The 19,266-nt window shown below is 49.3% G+C and overlaps 1 protein-coding gene across 1 annotated transcript; it reads right to left on the minus strand.

The window, feature by feature from the left end:
• Positions 1-1,791: 1,791 nt before the first annotated feature.
• Positions 1,792-18,591, minus strand: LOC134395473 (zinc finger protein 883-like). The gene is made up of 7 exons (XM_063121636.1): positions 18,512-18,591; positions 14,994-15,068; positions 12,880-13,116; positions 8,868-9,503; positions 7,890-8,744; positions 5,021-5,253; positions 1,792-1,827 (listed from the first exon to the last, which is right to left on the minus strand). Exons 1-7 carry the CDS (start codon positions 18,543-18,545, stop codon positions 1,792-1,794), a joined length of 2,106 nt encoding a protein of 701 aa, XP_062977706.1. The 5' UTR covers positions 18,546-18,591.
• Between the last annotated feature and the right edge of the window lie 675 nt (positions 18,592-19,266).

Raw genomic sequence — 19,266 nt, forward strand, 5'->3', positions numbered from 1 at the left:
TTTTTAACATTGCAACAGGTTTTGCAAGACCGTAAACATCCTTTTTTTGTAGCCCATATTCGAAGTCACTCAAGCCTTCCCGGACCTCTTGCCGAAGGGAACGCTCGCGCAGATGCTGCCACCAAAGTTACTTGTGCCTCTCTTTTTACAGATCCTTTTAGCAGCCACGCTTTCTTTCATCAGAATGCACACGGCCTCGCCCGTGAGTGTCAAATACCCTTAGATCAGGCTAAAAGAATTGTGGCTGCCTGCCCTCAATGCGCCCAAACCTCACCTGGTGGGGAGCCAGCGTCAACCCCCGTGGGCTTTCTGCTAATCAACTATGGCAAATGGACATCACACATATTCCTACCTTCAGTCCTTGGAAGTATTTGCATGTTACCATTGACACTAATTCAGGCGCTATATGGTCCACTCCACAAAAAGGAGAAACAGCCAACCACGTAATCGCTCACCTCTATTCTGCTGTTACTGCTCTTGGCCGCCCAAGGAAAATAAAAACAGATAATGGGCCTGCATATGCTTCCAAAGCCTTTTTAGACTTTTGTACAACATGGGATATTGCACATAACATGGCATTCCTTATAACCCACAAGGACAAGCCATTGTTGAGCACGCTAATTGCACCCTAAAAGAATGCTTAGCCAAGCAATTACAATCCTCCAGTCCGCGAGTACCTACTTTAGGCTGGGTCCAACAACAACTTAATAAAGTCCTTTTTACATTAAATCAATTGAATGTCCAGCCCTCAGGGAACACAGCATACCAAAAACATTTTCAGACCCAAGAACCTCTTCCCAGACCAAATGTGTATTACAGACAGTTACTTGACATAACATGGCTTGGCCCCATGGGGGCAAGGCTATGCTTCTGTTCTTTCTCCAAACAGGTCCTTTGTGGGTCCCAGCCCAAGCAGCCAAAGTTGCCCGTGATGTCCTGGCACCATCAGTCCCTTAACCCTGTTCCAGAGATGTCCGAAGTATCCTTACGTCCAAGAGCACGTCGCCCATGCCGCCCTCGACACCATCCGCTGACATGGGGCCAAGTCAAGAATCTAACGGACCAGGCTCAGAAGCTTTTATGGCAACAGCAAGCAGAACCAACACCAGAGAATTTGTGTCTTGCCACATTTGCGCCTATCACTGCAAAATCTCGTTTATCCCACTGCCTTCTGATTGTGACAGTGAAACTGCTCTGTTAACGCAAAGAGAACACATAGGACTTGCCCTGCAAAATCAGCAGCCATTGACTATCTACTTCTCCAGCAACACCTGGGCTGCGAAAGCATAGAAGGCATGTGTTGCTTTAATCTGTCGGACAATTCCCACAAAGTACAAACTCAACTTGGACGCTTACAAGCAGTTGTAGCCCAGATCAAACAAGATGTGCCTGGACACTGGTGGGAGGGATTGTAGTCGTGGTTCCCTCTCAGCTGACTAAATTCTCTCTTGAAGTAGAGTATTGTATTGTATTAATCACTGTATTAATAGTCGCCTGTTGTCTTATTCAATGTATTCCTAATCTTGTGCAAATGTGTAGCCACTGCTGGCAAAGAAATACCGCTTTGAAACCTTTTCACCCAGATCAAATACAAATGTTGTATAAACAGCTTTCTCACCATGTGCCTGAAGTTTATCAGGACTAGCTTGCTCTGCACAGTAATAAAATTAATAGAAAAGGGAGAAATGAAGGATGACACGGCAGGCCTGGAAACTCCTCATAACAGAAAACTGTCTTTGGGATTAAGGGCTTGGTCGTCGCAGCCTCTTTATCTCAGTATTGTCTATTGTCTTAGGGCAGTGCGTCCTGTTTGACTTCCAGCTTAACCTGGGAACAAACATGATGAGAAAGCTAGCTTGGCACACAAAGGTGATAAGGAAAGTTGATTCAGCACGCAAACAGGACAATGAAAGTTAACTCATCAGAAGAGGAGGGGGAAGAGGAAAAGGGTATATAAACTCTCTGTATGTCATAATAAACTATGATTCTCATCATCACCTCCTGGCTCTCACTTCGGTGTGTGAGATTCCTTCAGTACTCTTTTCCTCTTCACCTAAACCCAGGAGTTGCAACGCTCCCCAGTTCCAGACTACAGGAAAGGGCTGCAGCCCAGGGAAAGGTATATTGCCTTTAAAGATTCCCTTTACTCTTTCCCCTGCTGTCTCTGTGTGTATGCTCTTAAGTCTCAAAAAGTCTATTTTTCAGTCTTGAAACTGCTTCTAAGCCTCCACTTGCTCTACTAATTTCCCCAAAACTAGCTTGTGCCTTTGTATTTGTTTCAACCTCAATAAATGTGCCATTGTGGCGTTATCCCCTTCAGTGCTGTAAGTTTCTTGAGTAAGAATCGCCTTACTTAGTCACAGACGCTCTATTGCCAATGTCAAAAGATTCCTTATAAGCGGGTGTAAGTCTCATTAGAACGTGTGCAAGTTTGTACACGGGTCTAATGAGAGCACATCACGTAACAGTGGGTAATCCTGATGGCAGGAGGCCACGTGGGCTTAGGCGCCACACAACCCACCACCCTCTCCACTGTAACTTTAAGACTGAGAGACTGATGAATATGGGACAGCTGCTATTGGCTACCTTGCAGGGGTTGGACTTGGAAGTGATAGAGCACTGGAGGCTGCGGGGGTGGGTGGGTGTTGTTGGAGAGAGAAGAGACATGTTGTGGGGATGCAAACAGGCAGTAATGCAAGTGAGGCTAACTAACATTCCCACACATGGCCAAACAGCTGCTGCCGCAGAAACAGCACTGCTCTCTCACACTGCTGCCACCGGAGGACTCGTGGCTGGGACTTGGGACAGCAAGGGTAAGCTTCACAGACATGTGAGTGTGTACAGAAGCAGCAGCGATCCCTTCTTCACCTACGCCAGCAGACAGCATGGGGTTTTGAAGTACCGGAGCCCGCCCCCTGTGCTCTTCCCAGTATCCGGCGACCAATCTGGGTCACCATCCATTCTGGAACACCCCCAGGTTAGACACCAGAGCAAGGCCACACAGAAGAGCCACAGTAACCTCACTACCAAAGAAAAAGTCGGCTTCTTTCCCCGACGTAAATGCGCAGATTTGCGTTTTGGGACAAATGACGCAGCCGCCCATTCGCCGCAGCACCGGGTTTTTAACGCCATAATGTGCATATTCGTAGTTGCAATTTGCCGTGACTTTTGGATCAACGTCTGAGTTGGCACCACATTAGAATTATGTGTCCTTAGGGGAGTTAAATCACATTTTGACGTGTGGGCATAACTTTGAGGGCAGGACAAAGTGATTGGCCGATTTCCCACCTTGCCTCGTTCCTTCCCGCCGTTTTCATGTTGATGGTGCTTTAAAATTAAAACAAAGAGGAGAGAACAGGCAGAGAGAGGGAGGAGACATGTTCAGTCCCCCGCTCGCATCCTCGTGTGCTCCCTCGTTCCTTTCCGCCCTCAGTTTTCCTGTTCTATGAATCTGCTTCACTCGTCTCTATTCCATAGCATCGTATGTGCGCATGAATAACTGTACTACAAAAAAAAATTCAGGAGATAAATCGCTGTTGCTGTTGCAGTGCGATGCTCTTTGCGTAGATTCGAATCTATGAAAATTCGGGTTTATATTCAATGAGAAGCAATCCCGTTGTGACATTTTTACACCGCAGCTTCAGGGGAAAGCCCCGCAGTGCCTGCAAATCGGCAGCTGCGTCATATAACCAATGCAGCATCAATTCGCAGCCACCATGGGGCTTTGAAGGCACAGAGAGAGATTAATGTAAATGAAAGAAATCCATCTAATTTTCTTGCTTTGAGAGCCTAGCAAGATTCATTTCAAATAGGAGGCAGGGAAAGAAGGGGAACAATATTATCTTCCCACTTTTTACTCTCCTGTTAACTGATATCAACGTTTAAGCATATGCTACTATAGGTATTCTGCATTTTCCTCTTTTATTTTCTTCACAGTTTAAAAAATTTACCCCATCTAAAATATTATAATAATAATAATAATAATAATAATAATAATAATCCAGATTTACACTTGATACAACCCCCCAACAACACAAATAAAAAATAATATAATAATTATAACAATAACAACAATAACAAGACTAATTTAAAAGGCTTCCATGTGCGCGTATGTGAAAAGCTCATCAACATTTTGGTTTGTTGAGATTCACAAATCTAATTATGAGGACGAACTATGAAACATTTTGAACCTGGAGAACTTGGGAGCCTTTTCTCACAGGACATTTCTACACTTTGCCCAAAATACAGGTAGCTTCAAGCCAAAGGTTGCAATCTCTTCCAGGACAGAGGTGTTTTCAAACAAGGCACGTAACACCAAAGGAGGCGGCCTCCCTGGTTGTGTTCTCAGCAGCAGCCAAGCAAAACCCGACAGTTGTCTTCGAAGTCTCTCCCAAGCGTGACATTCTGCAGCCTCATCTCCCACCCCAAGCAGTCGTGTTTTCTTTCTACGAATGCACTTCAATATACAGCACCAAAGTGATGGGTGGCAGCAATGCATGCTGGGACTGGAAAGGCCTGATGGGAGGACAGCCTTGCCCAGCAGCGTGAAGGCCAGATGTGAGAAGATACAAAGATTAAAGGGGAAGCCAGCCTGCGATTGCAGCGCACTAGAAACTTAAAAAGCAGGGTCGGGTGGGTTGAACTACCGGTTGAACTATTCTCACCTCCCCCGCGATAAAAAAAAAAAGCCTGAGGAATGTAGATGGGTGACTGTAGTTGGGCGGGAACTCTCACGTGAGAGATCCCAAATGGCTTTCGGGAATTTTAGAATTTCCCCTGAACTACGCAGCAGTACACGGTGGGAATGAGGCAAAGAGAATGTTTCTAGCTCTGCTTTCCCTCTGCTGTTTTCTAATTGCAGCATGTTTGTCATGTAGGGCAGCATTCAAACATGGGATGCTGTCTAAAGTTGTAGAGGCCACTGAATTACCTCAGAACTCAGCTATTTCTTTCCTACTTAATTCTGTTGCAGGTCTAGAGCAAGCTTTCCTATGATTCTGTGGGGAAAGGGGATGATTACAGTGTAGACAGGCCCAATGTCAGGGGTCGGCACCACCATGGGGTAGTTGCTGACGGTCCGAGCTCTCAGGAGGGCCCGCAAGCAGCTGTGCTGCTGCCACTGCAGCCGCCAGCCTTCTGCTACTCCAGCGGGACAGGCTAGCTTGCTTACGCAATAGCCCTCGCATTCATGCAGCCACCATCTTAGCCAACTTCCCCCTCCTCCGGGCAGCTGGGTGGCAGCAGCAGCATTGGCTGGAAAAAGGGAACAACGGAAGAGCTTGGCTCCCATTGGAGCCAGGCACACCTTGTTTATACTCCACGATGTAATGCCCCAGTGCCTGACACTGCATTGTGGGGCATAAGAAATGGTGGGTGCCCAGCTCCAATAGGAGCTGATTGCCTACTCATCTCCCTTACAACCAGAGATGCCGCTGCAGCAAACCCAGAGGAAAAGGCTGGTGGTAGCATGAGGCTGCCACTAGGTAGCTCCACCCACCCACCCTGAGGAGGAGGAAGAGGCTGCATGAGTGACACCACCATCACAGGTGATGGGGGATATCAGCCTGGGAGGCTGGTGGGTGAAGAGTGGAGCATGCCTGGCAGCCTGTGAAGGCCAGCTGAAGCTTGGTGCTGTCCCTAGGAGTTCTCCTCCCACCCAAAGAAGCACCCAAAGCAGATGGGCCGTTGGAGTGGAAATGCCAAGAGGGAAGGAGAAGAAAGTACCTAAGACTGCAACCCAATGAGCAAACTTATATGGAAGTCAGAGCCACTGAACTCCTTCAGAATTCTATATCTGATAGAGCGCCTTCTCCCTTACCATCCTGCCCAATCACTGAGGTCATTGGAGGGCATGCTCCAGGTGGCTCCACAATGGACCTGTGGCCCAATTGGAATTCACCAGAAGAGCCTTTAGAGTAGTGGCCCCTTCTCTGTGGAAACAACTGTATTGAGAAGCCTTCCTCAACTGACTAGCCACTGTTTTTCTGGTTCCTTTGTTTTAAATTGAACAATTTTAATTTATTTTTAACCTTCTTTCTTTTATTGTTTATACCTATGTTCACTGCTCTGGAATCTGTGTTAGATAATTGAGCGGTGTATAAATATTGTAAATAATAAGCAAATATGTATAGAATTCTAGATGGATAAAGAAAAGAGACACTTGATGGAAGAGCTGGAGGTAGCAGGATGGAGGGGAGAGGAAGACAAAGTAGCGCGAAGGGAAGGGGGAAACGATCAGGCTAGAAGCAAGGGCCCATCCCATCCCCAGAGCAGAAAGCACCAGGCCGGTTTCCCCTAATGCCACAAAGGTGATAAATGGAACCCAATCTTTTATTCCAGATTAATTAAAATATTGCTCTGGAATACAAGGTGAAGGACAAATTAAGCCAACTCGCCCTTTGCGTGCAGGAGCTCCTGCAAGTGCCAGATGAGTGTGCAGCCACCTCTCCCGAAGGGAATCCCCTTATCGATACTCAGCGGTAACAAGGGAATTTCCCCTGTGTGCTGAATCCCCTGGTTATCTACAAACACAGCTCAGAGATAACATGTGGATTCTTTTCCCCGCTTCTTTCCAAAGTCCCTAGGAGTCTCCAGGCCGGGGTGGGTGGGCCTTGGGGAGGGGAGTGGTGGGTGAAGCCAGTGGAGAGAGCCCAAGCCCCGTTGGCCAGATGGACAACTTCCGCAGGCTGGATGAGGTCACGGACCGGAGATTGCCCACCTGTGCTTTAGAAGGATAGAATAAGCCCCCTCTCTTTTTTTCACTTTTAAAATCAGCTTGATCATGTGAACAAAAGGCAGGGTGAGAGTGTGGGTTAAGGGGAAGTTCATTGGTATTAAGTCCTCTTGTGATTGAAAGAACAGGGCAAGGAGGTGGAGGAGGAGGAGCAGTGGCTTTCCAGAAGTTGCTGGACTACAACCCCCATCATCCCTGGCCACATTGTTTGGGGCTGATGGGAGTTGGAGTCCAGCAACATCTGTTGGGCCACAGGCTTCCCATCTCATAGTAGAGTCTCCATCATTTTCCCGAGCAACTGTTGTGACTGCAAGGGCCAAGACGCCCAACCGGTGCATCACGTTGCTTCGCTGTCGTTGGGCTCTGCCATTTCTGACTGCAGGTGTGTGTGTGTGTGTGTGTGTGTGTTCGCACATGCGCGGGAGGCACTGAGTGCCTCAACACTCCCTCGCATTAAAAAAAGGGCCTCCCTGCACATCAAAGCGAAGGCTGCCCCTTGTGAAACTCGACTCTCAGGCTCAGAGTGCAGACAGAGCGCCAGTTGCCCACTGGATGTAGCAGGGTTCCAATTCCCACCAGCTCCAGCCAGCCTGGCCAATGGCAAGGGATGATGGGCGTTGTAGTCCACCAACGCTAGGAGTGCCAGTTTCTTCTCACAGTGTGGCCTCATGGGAAGCGTCAAAGGAACCACCACCAACAGGACGAAAGCTGGCCTGTGATGAACAGTGGTGCTTCCCAGATGTATGGACAAGGGGGTGGATGAGGAGGCAGCGGCACTGCTGTCATAGGAAAGTAAGTGGGATAAGGAGCGAGACTTGTGAGTGGAGAGCAGGGCGCTCAGGCTGAAATTCAGGAGGCTGCAATGGAATGGAAAGGGAGCCTTGGGAGGGAAGGAGCTAGTTTATTAGGGAAGGGGCCTGGGCCCCGCTGGGAGCAGGAGAAGGGAAAGCCGGATGGGAAAAGCCACGAGAGGGAAAGGGGAGGGACCAGGGCAGCTCCAGAGCCGGGATGGGGAGGGAGGACGGGGAGGAGGGGAAGGAAGGCAAAGTCGGGAGGGGGCTGGGGGAGGTAAAGGAGGCCGAGAAGGCCGAGGCGGGCAGGGGAGGGGCGGGCTTGGCGGGGGCTGCCCCAGGGCCGGCCGAGGCCTTGTCGTTGCCGTGGGTGCGCTGGTGGCGGTTGAGGTGGGAGCTGCGGCTGAAGCCCTTGCCGCAGACGGCGCACTTGTACGGCTTCTCGCCGGTGTGGGTGCGCTGGTGGATGGTGAGCTCCGAGCGCTGGATGAAGGCCTTGCCGCACTCCCCGCAGGCGTAGGGCTTCTCGCCCAGGTGGGTGCGCTGGTGGGTCAGCAGGTTGGAGCTGACGCTGAAGCACTTGCCGCAGGCCTCGCAGCGGTAGGGCTTCTCGCCGGTGTGCATGCGCCGGTGGATGGTCAGGTCCGACTTCTGGATGAAGGCCTTGCCGCAGTCCGCACAGGAGAAGGGCTTCTCGCCGGTGTGGATGCGCTGGTGCTTGGCCAACGCCGAACGCTGGGCAAAGGCCTTCCCGCAATCCGGACACTTGAAGGGCTTCTCCGCCGGGGGCGCCGGGGGTTGTGGCGGGATTTTGCCCAGGCTCTTGCCGCAGTCCAGGCAGTGGCCGCTGCGTGTGAGGCGCCCCTTGCCACTGTACAGCTGGTGTTTAAGGACCTGCTTGCCCCCAGTGCTGAGGAGGAAGCCCTTCACGTGTTCGGGGCAACGGTGGGCGGCCGCGGCTGCCGCCTGGGCTTGGTGGACCCGCTGGTGCCGGTCGAGATGGGAGCTGACCGAAAAGCCCCGGCCGCACTGAGCGCAGGTGTAGGGGCGCTCGCCGGTGTGGACCCGCTGGTGGCGCTCCAGGTCGGAGCGCTGGATGAAGCGCTTGCCACAGTCTCCGCAGGGGAAGGGGCGCTCGCCGGTGTGGATGCGCTGGTGCTGGGCCAGGTTGGAGCTGCGGCTGAACCGCTTGCCGCAGGCGTCGCACGGGTACGGGCGTTCTCCGGAGTGAGTCTTACGGTGCTTAGAGAGCGCAGAGCGCTGCCCAAAGCATTTCCCGCAGCGGCAGCGGTGGGCGGCCGGGGCCAGAGCAGCGGCCGCCATGGGGAGCTCCTCCTGGGGACCGTTCTGGTGGGTGCGCCGGTGCCGGTCGAGGTGGGAGCTGACGGAGAAGCGTTTGCCGCAGTCGGGGCAGGCGTAGGGGCGCTCGCCCGTGTGCACCCGCTGGTGCCGCTCCAGATCCGACTTCTGGGTGAAGGCCTTGCCGCAGGCGGCGCAGGGGAAGGGCCGCTCGCCGGTGTGGACGCGCTGGTGCTGCGCCAGGTTGGAGCTGCGGTTGAAGCGCTTGCCGCAAGCCGTGCACAGGTAGGGCTTCTCCCCGGTGTGGATCTTTTGATGCTTGGCCAGGATGGAGCGCTGACGGAAGCAACGTCCACACTCGGTGCACTGGTGTGGCCTCTCTGGCGTGGCCATGCCCTGGCCTCGCCCACTACCGTTCAAGTTCTTCTTCCCACACTCTACACAAACACCTGGCTGTTCCACCACCGCCAAGGCCGCACACCTGCCTTTCAGCTTCTTGGCAGCCTTCTCCTTCCGCTGACGGGTTGTCGGCCCGCGGGGCGGCTGTTCTTCTTCCTCCGGGTTCAGCTGGCACTGGCTGCCACTGGCTTCCCCCTCATCTGGGCTGGTAGCTCTCTTGCATGGGGAAGCTGACGGCTCCACCTTCTCTTCTGGGTGCGGCTCCTGTTCAACCTCAGCAGCTGAAATTGGGAAGGTGAGAAGACAGCATGACCATCTCAGTCCCCAAGTCCAGCCTTCCTGAGCCCGGTGTCTTTCAGGTGGGGTGGGCCTCAACTCCCATCATCCCCGGCAAGCGTTAGTCCCTTCCTCAAGCCCTACCCTTTACTCTGCTCCCCCAGCTTCTCCCTTCCGCTTATTTTTCAGAAAACCGAGCTGGAAAGTCCAGACACGATGATGAGCGTCATTAGGAGGGTGTTCAGAGTCATACGACTCTCCGACAGGGTCCTTCATCAATCAGGCCAGATAACACAGAGATGATAGCCCAGTGGCTGCTCCAAACTGTAGGACCTCTCCCTCTGGAGAGCCACCAAAGCCCAAGCCTGAGTGTGTTATGGAAGCAACGTAACGCTTTTAATCTCCTCCTCCTCCTCCCTCTCCCCCCTCAACCGCTGCCCAGGCCTGCCCAATTTCTGCAGGCACTTTACACCTGGAAAGGAATTAGGTGGCTTCCAAAACAGTTCTCAGCCAGCCTGAGTCGAAGGTCCACAATGGCCACTGCTCCACATTGGTTTGTTGTTTATTCGTTCAGTCGCTTCCAACTCTTCGTGACTTCATGGACCAGCCCACGCCAGAGCTTTCTGTTGGCTGTCGCCACCCCTAGCTCCCCCACATTGGTAGCAGGGCAGAATTCAGGATTCTGCTCATCTCAGCTTTCTTTTCTTTTTTAAAAAAGAGGAGGGGGAAAAACATATTTCTAGCCCATAATGCTATAAAACGGCTTTGAAAATATGTGGGTTACACTTAGCGAGAACTCAAAGCCGGAGAGGGGTTATACAGCAGGATTTCCAGTCATCTGGTGGGAAGAGAAGGCTGCAGGGCTTATTTGCAAACATGACTTAACTTGCACAGGTCACATAATCCAGTTTTCCTTGGAGCAGAAATCTAATTTTGTTTTCTAAACGGAACTGAAGAACATTGAACAGGTGGCGACAAGTAAGTTGTTGCATTAGATGCAACCGAAAGATGCACCAACAACCCCCTCCCCTCCCAGCATTTCAGATGAAAACAGGAGTGGGCTCACAACACCCCCGTTTTCATACCACGAATCCCTGCCAAGCTCCTGCTCCTAACACACACACACATACACACACCGCTGAAGGGATCTACTCCCCTACTCCACTGATTTCATAAAAGTCTTTCCTCCACCAGTTTAAAGATATACTTGGAATAGGGTGACCAACTGTCAGGATTTCCCCGGATTTGTCCTGGTTTTTGTTCTTTCCATGGTGTCAGGGGGGATTTTCTATAATTTTCAATAATGTCCTGGAATGACACAACTTCCCCTTTAAGGCTGCCATTAGCATGGCAGGAGGGAATGACATGCTTTCTTGAGGCACATCATTCCCCCACCCCGAGCTCCAATTGAGGTCTGAAAGGGGAAAGTGGGTCATTCGTGGACATTATAGAAAAGGCCCCAATTGGAGTGGATGGTGGTGGTGCAGAATGAAATCCTTTCCCCTCCTCCACTCCAATTGGGTTCTTTAAGGTGGCGGGGGAATAACGTACTTTCTGCAGGACTCAGAAAGCTGCTTGTCCACACACACACTAGGTGTCCTCTTTTTTGGTTTCCCAAATATGGTCACCCTAACTTGGAACAACAGTATTGTCCCACAACAGGGGTGTTGAACCTCTGGCCCGTGGGCCAAATCTGGCCTGCCTGGGATCCTAATCCAGCCCTCCAGGGTTCCCCAGATGGCCACCCGGTTTCCCCCTGATTGTTGATGGTTTGGTGGTTTCCCAGCTTTTGAGCGTGTGTCTCCCCCATTCTAAAAGGCTGAAAAGTTGTTCCTAAGGCTTAGTGACCAGCAGTGAAAACTTTATGCTAATATCTAGTCATATTTTGGCCCCACCCCTTTTAACTTCAGCTCCACCCACCACTGGAATGTGGCCCCCGGGAGCTTCTTTAAAGTGGAATCTGGCAAAAATATATAGAATATATGAAGAAAGAAAAGAATACAACTTTGGCAGAAGCTTATAGGACTCTCTGGGACTCCTGAAAAAGAAGTAGGGCATATATATATATATATATATATATATATATATATATATATATACACATACACACACACACACACCAAAATGAACGAGATAAAAAAAAATACCATCCTAGAAAGAAAAATAGGGGAAATCTATGTGAGATGGGCAGGGGTGGGGGAGGGAGCAGGGTAAAGGAATAAAAGGTGAAGCTTGAAAAGAAAGTAATTTTGTTAAAATTTCTGGCTGAAAAAAAAGTTTACTGTATTTTATATGTTTGTTTATACATATATATTGGAAACTTATATATATATATATATATATATATATATATATATAAAGAGAATCCGGCCCTCGAGTGGAAAGAGGTTCAGCAACCCTGCATTGTATTATCAACAACACAAAATACACCTCAGTGGCTGCAGGGTGCAGAATGGCTGGCTGCGCACTGCCGCATGGCGGTGCCTTGGTGTTCATGCCCATGCGTTGGAAGGGATATGCGCAAGGGGCAAGATGCAGGCACACGCCCATTCAGAGGATGAACATCTAGAGGTCTTTCTGGGGAAGGAGCTGAACCCTGAAGCGAAAAACACACTAACGGAATTGGAGTAAGACCAGCCAAAGCATAGGGTGGGGAATCTGCAGCTCTCTGAACAGGGTTGGATTTCAGCTCCCATCAGCCCCAGCATCAGAGATGATGGGACTTGAAATCCTAACCATCTGGAGGGTGGCAGGTTCCCCATTCCTGCTCAAAAGGCAAGAAGAGGGACTTGGTTGCAGAAAGAGGGGCAATCCCTAGTAAATAGATGTAGCTGGGAGGTATACCACAGGGGTAGGCAACGTGTAGCCCCTGGGCACGAATGTGCTCCTAGACACCTCTCCTGGCAGCTGCTAAGCTGCCAAACCTCAAACACATTTCTTTCTTTTCAAATGAAAACATCTTCTTATTGCCAGTGTGGGACTGTTGTGAAACAGGTTTCTTTCGGTGCTGAAACCTGTGGGTTCAAAGGCGTTATTTAGCATGTTGGGCCTCAGACCAAAACTTCTGCTTTGTACCCAGTCTTTCGGGTGGGTTCCTTATCCTTTGCCACACCTCCCACGGGAGACATTTTGTGCTGGCGCCCAAAACAATTTCTCAAATTGCCAAAGGTGCCCAAGGGCCAATATGGTTGCCTGGCTCTGGTTTGCAGCCCACATCCGCCACACACAAAAAGCAGCCGCAGCAGCTGTTCCCTTTTAAATAAGTGTGGAGTGCACGCAGGAATCGGGCAGCCTCACGGAGGGTTTGATGGCGCCTTTGTCGGAATGTCACACACACCCCTTCTCGCTGCCACCGCAGCTGCTCTGGTGAGACCCGCCCACCTTCGTCCTTGGGGCCCTTGGCCGCCTTCTTCCGGGCTTTGCGCTTCCCCTCCTGGCTCTGCTCCTTCACCAGCTCCCGGAGCATCTTCTCCACCTGGCTCCTGCCAGCTGTCTGCAAGATGAGGCCCAGCTGCCGCCGGAGGTCGGCGTTCATCCCGCCTTCGCTTGGGCCGGCCGCCACCGCCACCGCGTCCTGCGTCTGGGCCTGTTCCACTTGGCCCTGTTCAGATTCCATGTCTACACCACAAGGGGACAAAACAGAAACTGAGAGCAGGGAGGGAGGGAGTTCCCACGTAGGGTGGCCAACGGACTGGTCTGCTATTGTGCCTTAACAGCAGTTTGATGTATAGTACATCAGCAAGGAAAGCTTTTCACAGGATGGAGGTGAACGTTATTACTCACTCACATCTTGCACATCAAGCTGCTTTTGAAAGGCATCGCTACAGAGTTGCCAACAAATGTTGGCAACACTGCTCCCAAGTGTCAACCAGATGCAAAACAAGCAGTGTAGCTCATCCACTCTTGCCCTGACATTAAAGCTAATGCAACCCTTAAGAGTAATGCAACCCTCTCCAGATAAGCCTCTAATATTGGGAGTTGTCTGTGTCAAGATTGTTTAGGCCAGTAATTTTGTTTGGCAGTTCCTTCTTGTCTTTTCCCTGAATCTTGTTTATTTTGTAATAAAGGCTGTTTTATAATCTAAAGCTTTGAGGCTTTAAGGAGTGGGGAGTACTGGATATCCAAAACCAGTCACACACTGGGGCTGTTCGTACAACACGACAACCCACCATGAATTATTTAACCCATGGTGGGGCTGCAACGTAAGAGGAGTGTGCGCGGCTGCCATTTTGAATATGCACTCCACATCCGTTTGCAGCCCCACCGTGTGAACCCAGCAAGAGTGGGTTATGCAAAGGTTAAACAATCTTCACATGGTCTATTTTAGGGTCATGAGAGGGTTGTTTAACCCTCACATAACCCATGCTCATGGGGTTCAGATGACACGACAACCCCCGAGTGGGGGTTGCATACGCAATCCAGCGACCATGGGTGCTGCGGCTCGTTGTGGGTTAAATAAACCAAAATGAGCTGTGGCGCGTCATCCAAACCCAGTCACTGGCTTAGTTCAGACAGCACGTTAGTCAATGCAGTGTGAAAACTCCCCTCAGCGGTTGAGTTTTTAGGAGGTAGTCCCCATACAACATGTTCTAACTGTACCATTGTGTGACTGTGGGCTACTGTGGAGCTAAGTAAAATCCATCGTGACATTTGATTGACAGTTCTTCCGCCCTCTCTCCTCCCCTGCTCCTCCTGATGGTATCCCATCAGCCATTGCTGCAAAAAATAATCCTGGCAGCTCTCCTAGAGTGGCACTCACTCCTTTCGCCGCTCTTGCAAGGGAACTCTGTAACCAGTAGGAAAAGTCCACTCAACACAATAGGAAACTCCACAGAGCCCTCCACACAACACGCAACACAACGGTTGTGCAGGAACTCTCCTCTGCACAGCGTGGAGATTCAGCGTGGAGTGTTTTCCAAAAACACACGCCATGGGGTGGAGTTTTCCCACCAGACATCACATTTCTCAACACTGGTGTAAAAACTCCACCGTAGAGTTCTAAAACCACCATTGAGAAAAGTGTTGTCTGAACTGAGCCACTGGGTATTCAATAAGATCAGATGCAGCCCCAAAAGAGCTCTCAGAGTGGATACCCTGCCCCTTCCAGTTTAGGTGGGGGCACCAAGGTGGATGCACCTGAAGCCCGGAACGGGCACTGCAGGCTGAACATCAAAGCGGCCCTAGCTCAGCTGTAGTGCACATTCTTTGCATGCAGAAGGTCCAGTCTCAAGCATTTCCAGTTAAAAAGGAAGAGAATCAGGTAACGATGAAGAACCTCCTCTGCTAGAAGAACTACTCCAGCTCAGCCTCCCCCAACCAGCCCCCTGACATAGACATTTTACCCTACAACTCCCATCATCCCGCACTCACTGCTGGCTAGAGCTGGTGGGAATTGTCAGCTAAAACATCTGGAGGGGCACAAGTCACCCAGGCCTGCGTTAGGCGGAGATGGGTGGACTTGGAGGTGGAGGTGGGCGGAGGCCATGTGAACTTACCAGACGCCAGCCCTCTCCTTCTGTGGGACTCGGCAAAGGCGGTTATTCGGGGCCAACTGATCGCAATCTCCTCCGCTGGGGATGGGAGAAACAGAGGGTGCAAGTCAGAGAGAGCTGAGCTATGCCATCAGGACCTGAGCAGCCCATAATCACGGAGGCACTTCTTCAGGGCTAACTCCTTTGGATGAAGTGGCCACAGCTGGATGGGAGAGTATATACTTTGCATGGAGAAGGTCCCAGGTTCACTGATTCTGGCCCGCTTGCATTGGCTGCCTATACGTTTCTGAGCCCAATTCAAGGTGCTGGTTTTAACCTATAAAGCCCTACACGGCTTGGGACCACAATACCTGATGGAACGCCTCTCCCAACATGAACCTACCCGTACACAGCGCTCAACATCTAAGGTCCTCCTCCGAGTGCCTACTCCGAGGGAAGCTCAGAGGATGGCAACAACGGAGAGGGCCTTTTCAGTGGTGGCCCCCCGACTGTGGAATGATCTCCCCGATGAGGCTCGCCTGGTGCCAAAACTGATATCTTTCAGGTGCCAGGTCAAGACTTTCCTCTTCTCCCAGGCATTTAACAGCATTGAATGCTAAATTTGTTTTTTAATGGACCTCAGTATTGTTGTTTTAAATGGCTGCTGCTGTTTTTATACTGTTGTTTTTATGTCTCTGATGGTTTTTAAATTTTGTATACTTTTAATGTTTACTGTTTTTAGCTTCTGTGAACTGCCCAGAGAGCTTCGGCTGTGGGGTGGTATATAAATGTAATAAAATAAATAAATAAATAAATATGGCCTGGTAGAGTTACCATATGGCAAGGAGGATAGTGCGCTGGTATCTTTAACAGCTGTATTGAAAAGGGAATTTCAGCAGGTGTCATTTGTATGCATGCAGCACCTGGTGAAAGTCCCTCTTCATCACCACAGTTAAAGCTGCAGGACTCCTTTTCTCTTTTGTATCTGGTTACCCTAGTATGGCCCCTGCAGCTTTAACTGTGGTGACGAAGAGGGACTTTCACCAGGTGCTGCATGCATACAAAGGACACCTGCTCAAATTCCCTTTTCTATGCAACTGTTAAAGATGCAGAAGCCCTGTCCTCCTTGCCATAAGTTCTGGCATCTCCAGTTAAAAGGATTGCACAGCAGGCGATGGGAAAGAGCTTCTGTAAAACACCCTGAAGAGCAGTTCAGCTCAAGTCAACAAGACTGGGCTAGCTAGACAAATAGTATGACCTGGTAAAAGGCAGCTTCCTACCCACATCCTTTTGGGAAGCAGTGAATCGTCAGATGAATATGGTTTCTGCCCCGAGACTACTGCGTTCCCATAGGCACATGCCTGGGAGTAAGCTCTGGTGGAAAGCAGTAGGACGTACTTCTGTATATGAGTAATCCATCAGTTAGTGGGCAAGGACATATTCCAGCTATTTGAGGGTTTTGATTTGTGTGAGAAAAGCCAATTATGGAGGGCGGCCACAGGAGCCAAAAGATTGATGTGAATGGCTTAGAAGGGCACTTCCTCATCTCACTTTAAGCCAGGGGATCCGGGATGGTAGTAGTGTCTCATAGAGGCGACATGTTTAGGAGAAATGGAAATACAAAGAAATATAAGCAGATCCTGGAAGGCTTTTTAGGGTTTTATGATGTGGAGGAATATGAATAGGGGTGGATTGGACGATAGATGGGGAAAACTGGGTGTGTGTGATTTGGGGCTTGTCTATTCGGCTTGTTTACCCCAACCTATATATGCATATTCATGTTTCAGGACACATGATGCAGCCGTCCATTCGCCGTAGCGCCGGGCTTTTAACGCGATAATGCCATATTCGCATTTGCGATTTACCACGACTTTTAGATCACGTTCAAGTTTGCACCGCGTTATGATTAGGTAAATCGCATTTTGACATGTGGGTGGAGCTTGAGGGTAGGACAACGTGATTGGCTGATTTCCCACCTATCGGCTGCCTCGTTCCTTTGTGCCGTTTTTATTTGGAATACTGATGATGATGCCTCATTCCTCCCTCCCCGCTCCCGGTTTGTCTGTTATATGAATCTGTGGAGCTCCACACATATAATTTATAGTTTCCATCGTCTCTACTCCGTAGCATCTAATCTGCGTATATGCGCATGTGCGCTGCACTATAAACAAAATCCAGAAAATAAATTGCAGTTGCTGCTGCAGTGTGAAGCTCATTACCTAGATTCGAATCAATGACATTTTGGGTTTATATATAATGAGGAGCAATCCTGTTGTCATATAGATGGGGGCCAGGTGAGTAGGGGATGGATTCAAGCTGTTCAAAATATTCTTCTATAAAATCTTATGTAATGGTGACTAAACTATATTGTTGTTGTTTTTAATTTTTGACATTTTCAAAAGTTGCTTTAGAAGTTTAGCTTTGAGAAACATTTTAAAAAAACAAAAGAACAAAGAGTTTTGTGGCACCTTAAAGATGAATACATTTATTCTAGCATAAGCTTTTGTGGACCATACCCCCCATTTCATCAGATGCCATCATGCATCTGATGAAGTGGGCTATGTTCCAGAGAAGCTTATGCTATAATCAATTTGTTAGTCTTTAAGGTGTCACAAGGCTCTTTGTTGTTTTTGCAGCACGGCTATCCCTCTGGAAATATTTAAAATACAGCCACCAAGGTTGCAATCGTGTATCACCCAGAGTTTTGGCTATTGGGTGGTATAGAAATACGAGAGATAAATAAATAAAATAAATAAATATACATGGTTACTTGTGAGTAAGTTCCATTGAGACTTGCTTCCAAGTAAACATGCATTTCTTTCGGGTGTCTCTTAAGTCTCACTGATTAATTCTGAGGCAATAGGCTTACATATTACCGTGTTTCCCCGAAAATAAGACAGTGTCTTATATTAATTTTTGCTCCCAAAGATGCGCTAGGTCTTATTTTCAGGGGATGTCTTATTTTTCCATGAAGAAGAATACGGTACACATTTATTGTTGAACAAAAAAAAAGGTCTTATTTTCGGGGGGATGCCTTATATTACAGCGAGAGGCAAAACTGGAAGCAGGTCTTATTTTCGGGGGATGTCCTACTTTCGGGGAAACAGGGTAGTTTCGCAAGTACATACTTTAATCTTCTCGTTTATTTCGAAGTCAACTACATCCTTAATTGGGAATGCTGAAATGGGAGAACATAAATCCCAACTGTTGCAAACAAATTCAAATTAGAAGAATCTGCTTGATACAGATCCTCTCCCCACCCTGTCCTTCAATTCATTTTGGACTTCAGGACAGACCTTGCAACTAATGGTGTAATCCTATGCATGTTTAGACAGACAAAGGTCCTATAACATGGCTGGATGGGGAATGCTGGGTGTTGTAGGGCCATTTTCTGTCTAAACATGCATAGGATTTCACCCTGGTGTGTTTGAAATGATGCCCTTGGCCAAATCCAAGCAATTTACATTTAGGAGAAATGGCAACATAGACAATATACCAAGTTCCTGGTATCTGACAAAACGTACCCCAAAATAGATACTTACCCAGCGAGATCACATTCTCGTAGTTTTCCTGCATGATGTCGATAACAGGGCGCTTCTTTGAAGACTGGGTGCTTTCCTGCCAGTCCCTGAAATGACAAGTGTCCTCCACAATGAACCAGGTGTCAGGACTGAGGAAGCAGAGGCGATAGTGGAGTTCCTCTAAGACAGTGTTCCTCTACTTGGCATCCATTGGTGCCATGGAGATGTGCCATGGTGCCTGCAAGGCTTGTTCCCCCCTCCACCTTCAAAAGAAAAACAATGTACTTTAAAGTCGAAGCCAATGTCAATGTTTGGCATTGAATTTTAGGGAACTCAAGATGGCGGGTGCCCATTGCATATTGGGGCTAAGGAGCAGCTGGGCTTCCTCCCATAAATAACTGGCAACAGCAGCAAGCTGCAGCTCCACTTTTCAAACTGCTATCCATCAAAACTACTCCTTGAAGTTATAGCTTGGGTATTTAAGTGCATTTCCCTCCCCTTAAATAATAGCCAGGAAACAGCATGCACAGCAGACATTTTGTGACTAGCCATGTCCCCTGGAGAAGCCATTTTGTGGCAGCACTCACAATATTCTCTCAACATTCCAAATCTGCGGCAGGACCCAAACATTTGGGGCCCTCTATTCTACTGGAGACTATGTAGGAGAGGGAGACGAGGAGGCAGAGTCATGTCATAATACGAGAAGTACTTCTTCACACAGAGCATAGTTAACCAATGGAATTTGCTACCACAAGATATAGTGATGGCCACCCATT

This window comes from Elgaria multicarinata, chromosome 3 (assembly GCF_023053635.1).
Source record: "Elgaria multicarinata webbii isolate HBS135686 ecotype San Diego chromosome 3, rElgMul1.1.pri, whole genome shotgun sequence".
NCBI lineage: Eukaryota > Metazoa > Chordata > Lepidosauria > Squamata > Anguidae > Elgaria > Elgaria multicarinata.